This window comes from Syngnathus typhle, linkage group LG4 (genome assembly GCF_033458585.1).
Source record: "Syngnathus typhle isolate RoL2023-S1 ecotype Sweden linkage group LG4, RoL_Styp_1.0, whole genome shotgun sequence".
Taxonomy (NCBI): Eukaryota; Metazoa; Chordata; class Actinopteri; order Syngnathiformes; family Syngnathidae; genus Syngnathus; species Syngnathus typhle.
The window spans coordinates 22,818,218-22,826,256 of NC_083741.1; the positions used below are offsets into that span (position 1 = coordinate 22,818,218).

An 8,039-nucleotide genomic window follows, 5' to 3' on the forward strand; every position below is an offset into this window, starting at 1 on the left:
TTTTGAACGGTAGTGTATATTGTGTACTATGTCTTGTCACCATGGGATAGTGGGAACGTTATTTCGATTTCTTCGTGTGTCTTGGCATGTGAAGAAATTGACAATAAAGCAGACTTTGAAGATGGAAAGGAACAGATGATCAAAAATAAAGGAACATATAGGGAAAACCTGGAGCTCCAATATTGGCTTAAGTGGGACAGTCAGTAAGGTGTTTTAAGAGATTGTCATTTATTTAATTGCTTCGATTTTGACTCAAGAATTTTCATTTTGGTTCATCCTTATATTATCTGTCTATAGCTGTCAATGAACGAGTTAAATGGGTTCAGCTCAAACAAGACAATACAATCTGGATTGGAAGAAAAATCTTCAAGCAAGTGTTGGATTTATGTCAGAGTATTTCTCCCCGCAGACAAAATCCGGCGGCGACTTTCAGCCAGGTTGCAGGTGGCTCAGGAGCCCCGGTCCGGTTTTCAGGGGCCCCGCCTCTTGCTCAACGCATGTTACAGAGCTCTCCATATTTTCTTGGAATTACTTGCTTTCAGGAAAATGTTTCCTCATCCAACTTCCAGCAAACAAGCCGTCGTCGTACATCACAAGTATAATCAGAAAAAAGAAAAAAAAAAGTGTGTCAAAAGCAAGTCTAACAGTTGAAAAGTATCCCCCGCCTCTTCTTGAGACGATCCTCCCTCCCTCCTGTGTCCTAAAATTGGAATTTCCCACAAGGGGTGTAGGACTACTGCAAAGTGGTGGTGGTGTTAATTAAGGTCACTCTCCTTGCTGCGGAAGGGCGTCTGTTTCTGGGGTTGAAGCGGGAGGACAAGAATGGGACTTGATACTATTGTGCTTGCTCAGGGCCTCGTCAAAGTCCAACATCTGGCCGTTGACGGAGATGTCCATGCAGCCGTGATAAAAGGCAGTCACCGGGGTGGCATCCCAGGGGACATCATCTGAAAGAGGAAAATAGCCACGCCATCCAAAAAGTAGCACGCTCCAACGTAGTCGGACACAATTCATCTATTTTTGTCATTGCGATGACATCAAACGTCTGGTGTCAATTCTTAGTTGCTTACTCCTGCACATTCAACTAATGAGACCGCAAAGAAACACAGATCATTGATTCCTGGAATCAATCAGGATGGTCACTTGGAATTGCTTCGAGGGTTCCTGTAACTACTTGAAGCTTGCTTTGAAGCATTTTTGGGAACAAGTCTCAAAAGACAACACGGGATATTCGGATTGAAATAATTAGCGCCGAGCGTACACTACCGTTCAAAAGTTTGGGGTCACAAAATTGTTTGGGTGACCCCAAACTTTTGAGCGGTAGTGCATATATTATTATAATAAAATATTATGAATTAAATATTATAAATGATATCTTATATTTGTATAAGATTATATATAATCTATGAATATAAGTATACATATATATTATAAAAAAAATTACACAGAAGATTATATATATAATCTATAAATAATTATCTAAAAAAATATATACGCTACCGTTCAAAGGTTTGGGGTCACCCAAACAATTTTGTGACCCCAAACTTTTGAACGGTACTGTACGTCGCCGTCCGTGAATGATCTTCGCTTAAAGTGGCCCATCTTGTTGTTGTTCATAACTGACCCGGTATCCCGCCAATGTAGGTGCTGACTGGGCTCTGCATTGTGGCGTTGAGGCGCTGCAGCGCCTCCTGCAGGACGTCGGGCGCGATTTCCCTGACGTTCGACGAGTTGGCTGAGATGGAAATGTCAGTCGGCGTAGCGCTCAGCAGCACCGTTAATCGGTCGGGGTAACACAATAGCAGCGAGTCCAGCTTTGCCACCATCACCCCATCCAAGAAAACTTGCAGGCTCTGCAAGAGTAAGCCATTTTGAGCCAGCTGTTAACGGACAAGGTGAAGAAAGCTTTTCAATGTGCACATACGGCGTCAAAGTCGCCCTGCGTTAGCACGGCGAGCGACAACGGGACCCTGTTGTCGGAAACCAGAGCGAAGAGGACACCTGTGCTGCTCGAAGGACGTATACTCATCCTTAAATCCACTTTCCAGCTTCCAGAGTCACCTACGCAAGGAAAAAGTGGCTTTGTGAGGAAAGAGGAAAAAAAAAAACTCCCTTTGTGGACTGATGAAGTCTGACTTAACTTACTCACTGTAGTCAAGGTGGAAATGCGCCAATCCTTCCCCGGTGAAAAAAGATCCTCGTTCCACATGTGCGTAGCAGTGTTTGCTTTTCTTCTCCTTGATGGCCTCCTTGACCCCGGAGGCGCCCTGGTTCATCATGTTCCAGCCCCGGATGCAGCCATCCAGTCGAGGGTTGATCTACGGCAGATCGAGGCTCATTCCGATCAATCGCTATCATCCGTTATCATCGATTACATGCAGAAGGGAAGATGAAAAAAAAAACATTTACAGGTTTAATCAGACTGTTGGTGCGGTTGCGGACACCGGCGATGTAAACTTTGGTCTCCAGTTTGCCGTTGACCCCAGTAAAGAGACTCCCTGGACTGTTGATGCTCATGACAGCTTCCTTGCTGATCTTCACGCTGATGCTCTTCTCAAGTTCATCCACCGAGATCTGCGTGTCACACCGCTGTCATTTCTATTCCGACACGATTCTCGTTGGTCTACCATCGCGTTCATCTTACCACGTGCCACTGTCCATCGTTGATGGCTTTCCCACCGCTGGTGACCTTCATGGTGTGCTGATTTTTAAACTGGACCTCGATGCGGCCGTCTCGTAGCCCTAGCATGAACCAGGCGTCCTGGGAGGACTCCGCATAGAGAATAACTCCCTCGGGGTCAAACGTGCGGAAGTCAAACTCGGCTGCAAACCTGCCATTCGCACACACAAGGATATTTACATTAAAATTATTTATTATTATTATTATTTTTTTAAAACGACTACCATAAGTGGCCCGCTGAAGACTATGGATCATGACTCAAAAAGACTATGGAGCATTATTTTGTGATTATAAAGTCATTTGTTACGTCTGAAGTTGGAATAAAAAAGATCAAATGGAGAATGATTTGATTTGGATTTAATTTCTGACATGATGCATTAATGGTGCGCCTTATAGTCCGGTGCGCCTTATATAAGGACAAAGTTTTAAAATGGGCCATTCATTGAAGGTGCGCCTTATAGTCCGGTGCGCCTTATAGTCCGGAAAATACGGTAATTGTTGCTACTACATGTTCCTATTTAACTATTATTCAAATATCGATTGAATCTGATCTATTTTCTTCCTCTCTTTTGTTCTTATCGTGTTTATATTTTGTCCGGCCGTACTCACTTTGTCGTCTCCGGCAGACGGAAGAGAAGATAGATGACGGGGAGCCCCGTAAACTGCTCCCCCAGGTACAACATCTCAGCGTACTTGGAGTCGTACAAGTCCACGCAGACCGGGATCTTTTCACAAGTTCGCTTGTCGTCGGCCAAGCGGAGGCCCCGGCGGCCGTCGCAGCGACACGAGTAGCTGCCCACGTTGTTGACGCAAGTCCCGTCGCAGACGTTGCCCTCACACTCGTCCACATCTGCAACCCGGAAAGAGATCCTGTGTGCTTCTTGGCATGGAAAGTGACTTTGAAATACCGTAATTTTCGGACTATAAGTCGCGTTTTTTTTTCATAGTTTGGGTGGGGGGGGCGACTTATACTCAGGAGCGACTTATATACATATATATGTTTTTTTTCACTTTTTTGGGCATTTTATGGATGGTGCGACTTATACTCCGGTGCGACTTATACTCCGAAAATTACGGTAATCACTCGGTTCTCTCAATCACTCACCGTCGCAGCTTTTGGAAGTGAAGTTGTATTTGAAGCCAGTCGGACACTGACATTCAAACATTCCCGCCGTATTGACGCATTGAGCGGGTTCTTGACAAATACTCGGGTACATTAAGCACTCGTTGATATCTGAAGACAGATGAAACTCCTTTTGAGACTTTACAATTATAAAACCAGGAAAGAAAATGTCGACCTTACGTAATTCCCGCTTTGAAGCATTTCACTTGTGAATGTTTGTTCCCTGCCGTAGTGCTTGTGACGTAATAAATAAATCATTTTAACCGTGAATGTTCGAATCTTAACAAACGGAGTAAATAAATCGACACGCAAACAACCTGTCCCGATGAAAAATGCGAGAAAGTAAATGTTTCTCAATGAGTCAGTGCGTGTTTAGAGAGACTTTGTACCGAACTAACACACCAGACAATCAGTGACAAACAACAACAAATACGAGCGATGATGTCCGTGGGAGGATAAGCAAACAAATCTTTTCCGATTTCTCTCGATTCAAGTCAACGTTGCTCGGCGTTGCTGCTTTGGAAACAGTTGGATGAGCGAAAAGTCAACGCTTTGAAGCAGCTGCGTTTCCACGACAGGGGGCAGAGGAAAAACATCTGTCCTCAAGTTATACAACCATGTGAACAACAAACAGCCGTGTAGAATTTAAAATCAAGCACGACGGCAAAATCAAAACCACAAATAGTAAATAAATAGAAATAAAAAAAAATATATATATATATATATATATATATATATATATATATATATATATATATATATATATATATATATATATATATATATATATACACTACCGTTCAAACGTTTGGGGTCACAAAATTGTTTGGGTGACCCCAAACTTTTGAACGGTAGTGTAAATATTATTATAATAAAATATTATGAATTAAATATTATAAATGATATCTTATATTTGTATAAGATTATATATAATCTATGAATATAAGTATACATATATATTATAAGATTTTTTACACAGAAGATTATATATATAAAATCTATAAATAATTATCTAAATAAATATATACACTACCGTTCAAAAGTTTGGGCTCACCCAAACAATTTTGTGACCCCAAACTTTTGAACGGTAGTGTATGTAGAAATAAAATGACTAAAATTGCCAGTCGATCAGCACTGAGGTCTGTCACTATCGAATATTTAAAAAAAGCTTTCGATTATTCCATTAATTAATCGAATAATAGGATCAATTTTAATTTTGCATGGCAAAAAGATTTTTAATAATAATAATGCATCTGACTTCTATTGTGCTGTTTTGAACAAAAAACAACTTGATTATTAAAATAGTTGTCAATTCATTTGATGATCAATTACCTCTCGATTAATCGAACAAAATCCAACTGAGATGTGCGTTAGTCTTACCCACACAGTTGATGTTGTCCCGGAGATAGTAGCCATCTTTACACGTGCAGCGGAAGCTTCCGGGAATATTGTCGCATTTTTGGTTACATCCCGCTGGAAATTTGGGATCTGAACATTCGTCGATGTCTGCGCAAAATGGCTAATTAGCATTTGTAGACTCAAAGCGGTTTTAAAATAGAACTCACCATTATCACAGCATTGTCCATCCCAGCCAGACTTGCACACGCACGTATAAGTGCCTTGACCGTCAACGCAGCGCTCGGTGCCTTCCCTGGAGCACGGAAACGGCGTGCACTGATTGCTGATTTCTGCCCAGCGACACAAACGTTGTGATGTCACAAAATTTTTTGGGGATAAACACGGCAAGACAAAAATGTTTGCAAAGACTGCCGTCCAAAATCTGGCCAACATCTTTTGTGACCTTAAACCAACCCTGACCAAAACATCTCCCCACCTTTCACGCAAGTCCGAAGATCCGACGGGATGGCCGAACCGGAATCGTGGTTGCTGATGCCAACGCGGTGGTAACCCAGACACTCTTGAAAAAACATTATTGTTTAGCACAAAGATAAAATCATAGTCCAATTAAGTCAAACGATTGGTCTGTCTGCAAACTTACCGACATACCTTGGATAAAAGAAGTCCTGGAAAAGAAAATGCTTTTTTTTAAGGACGTTACAGTGACAGTAAGGAAAGTGTGACACATTTTTGGTGCTCTTATTTATTTATTTATTTATTTATTTATTTATTTATTTTTTTTTTTTTTTTTTATTTATTTATTTATTTAGTCTGCAATGTGACTCATGCCATCGTGTGTCTAATAGAAATCAAGTGCTTATGGATGGATGGATGGATGGATGGATGGATGGATGGATGGATGGATGGATGGATGGATGGATGGATGGATGGATGGATGGACGGACCCAGGAAAATGGCTCATTTTTTTTTCCCTCTGTGATTGACTGAGGTGGCCCTCCTTACCGTCTCAGGGATGTTCTCAAAGATCTCCCTGGCCTCCTCCCTGTTACACAGCTCCTCAATGCACTCCCTCTCCAGGTTGCCCTTCTTGTGCTCCTCAAAAAGCGAGTTGGCCCTCCTGCGCCGGTTCAGGAAGTGCGACGCTGTGCTCTGGCTCAGAACTGGGACACACATGGAAACACAAGCGTGAACACACGTGTTCACCAACCAGTTGTCTTTTTTTTTTTTTTTTTTGCACAACATGCAGTTCCCGCATCCCAGCAGCTTCATGTTACAATAACATATGACAGATCCAAGCAGGAATTTAGCCATGTTTGCTAAATCTGACAGATGGCAGATGGGAGCTGGAGCCTGCAAGGATGAAGTGGCCAAGCCAAATTGCTCTTATACGAACTGGCCTGGGAAAAAAAAAGAGGTCATTGCGAAACTGAGATTTCCAAGAAATGACCTTTTGTTAGTTAGTATAAGCGCCTCGTGATGTGCCCGCGTACTTTCAATGTTTAAACACACTTTGTGTTGCAGTAACAACAAAAACAACAAAAAAGTAGCTTAAGTTGCTCAAGACGAGAAGTTCTGGAAAGGAATCAAAACAGGCGCAAACTTACATCGCGAAGCATCGGCGAACGTCAGCAGAAAAACCAGACATGCCGAGACAAGATTGTGTCTCCACATAGTCGAATCGTTTCGTCCCTCTAGGCCCCGCTTGGCTCCGGTAAAAGATGGACTTCAAACTTTATTCTTCCCGAAAACGCTATGCGACTGCTGCGGAGGGGGGTAGAGAGGGCAGGCTGCAAAGTGCGTGCGTGCGCTCATTGTGGGTGGAACTCATGCAGAAAAGAGATTTACTCCGCACAAAGCACGCCGGGAGGTCAGCAGCTCCACCATAATGTGCTTGTCAAAAACAACCCCGTCATTGGGAGCACAGGGAGCGAAGTGAAGTGATCCCTCGCTACTTCGCGTTTCGTTTATCGCGGCTTCACTACATCGCGGATTTTTTTCTTTCCCAAATTAAAAAAAAACATTTAAAAGTCAATCTTCTAAATTGAGGAAACATGTGTCTAACTTTTACGATAATTTAGTATTGCTCCAAATATTTGTTGACATTCCTTTGGAAGTTCGTTTTCGCGTGTTAGCACGATCGCGAATTAGCATCTTTCGGCTAACTCTTTAGCCTGACTTGTTGGTGACCGTACTTCGCTGATTTCACTTATCGCGGGTGTTTTTGGAACCAATTACCGTTTTTTCCCATGTATAATGCGCAAAATTTAACTAATTTATTGTCCTAAAATCTGGGGTGCGCATTATACATGTTTTTTTTTTATTTTAAATCCGGATATCATACGGAGGCTGCCATTACAGATGCGCTTTCTTCTCTGCTGTTCACTTCAAACACGCTCCATAAGAACACAATGCTCTCGTATCAGACGCTTGCTCGATCACCTGCTCGTTTGCTGTCTGTCACAATGTACCCTACACAAATCCAAAACATTTCTTCGCTATTGAGTTTGCTAGCGCATGTGCAGTGATACTGACCGGCAGAATAACATTCGGTTGTTCCCAAAGATCTTTTTTTCTGAAACAATTTTACGTTAACCGACTTAAGTAAGAGTCAAAATTTGGGTGCGTATTATACATGGGTACAGGCTTTTTTCCAGCATCAACATGCCATTTTTAGGGTGCGTATTATACATGGGGGCGCATTATACATGGAAAAAAACGGTATCCGCGATAAACAAGGGATTACTGTACTCACAAGTACAAAAAGCTTCCTTGAAACAGTTTGTCTAAAATGTTTTTTTTTTTTTTGGGCAAATGACACAGAGACACATTTGCATTAATATTTTCATTTTGTTAAGAGAAAAAAAAAAGCACAATACA

The 8,039-nt window shown here is 42.0% G+C and overlaps 1 protein-coding gene across 2 annotated transcripts; it reads right to left on the minus strand.

Moving 5' to 3' along the window:
* Positions 1 to 204: 204 nt before the first annotated feature.
* On the minus strand, positions 205 to 7,054 carry pros1 (protein S). Of its 2 annotated transcripts, XM_061277020.1 has the most exons (14): positions 6,767 to 7,053; positions 6,165 to 6,322; positions 5,803 to 5,827; positions 5,638 to 5,721; positions 5,369 to 5,491; positions 5,184 to 5,309; positions 3,786 to 3,914; positions 3,290 to 3,530; positions 2,645 to 2,831; positions 2,410 to 2,574; positions 2,150 to 2,318; positions 1,925 to 2,061; positions 1,625 to 1,853; positions 205 to 947 (listed from the first exon to the last, which is right to left on the minus strand). In XM_061277020.1, the coding sequence occupies exons 1-14, from the start codon at positions 6,831 to 6,833 to the stop codon at positions 766 to 768; spliced, it is 2,022 nt and encodes a 673-aa protein (XP_061133004.1). In that variant the 5' UTR covers positions 6,834 to 7,053; the 3' UTR covers positions 205 to 765. The 2 variants fall into 2 exon arrangements, with proteins under 2 accessions (XP_061133004.1, XP_061133006.1); XM_061277022.1 differs by lacking the exons at positions 205 to 947; positions 1,625 to 1,853 and having other exon boundaries at positions 1,921 to 2,061; positions 2,146 to 2,318; positions 6,767 to 7,054.
* Between the last annotated feature and the right edge of the window lie 985 nt (positions 7,055 to 8,039).

Coding starts and splice junctions, on each gene's coding strand:
- pros1 (XM_061277020.1), bottom strand. CDS start 6,833: ATGTGGAGACACAATCTTGTCTCGGCATGTCTGGTTTTTCTGCTGACG. Junction 3,915..5,183: donor GGACAACATCAACTGTGTGG/GTAAGACTAACG, acceptor ATCTGTCTTCAG/ATATCAACGAGTGCTTAATG. Junction 2,062..2,149: donor GCATTTCCACCTTGACTACA/GTGAGTAAGTTA, acceptor TTCCTTGCGTAG/GTGACTCTGGAAGCTGGAAA.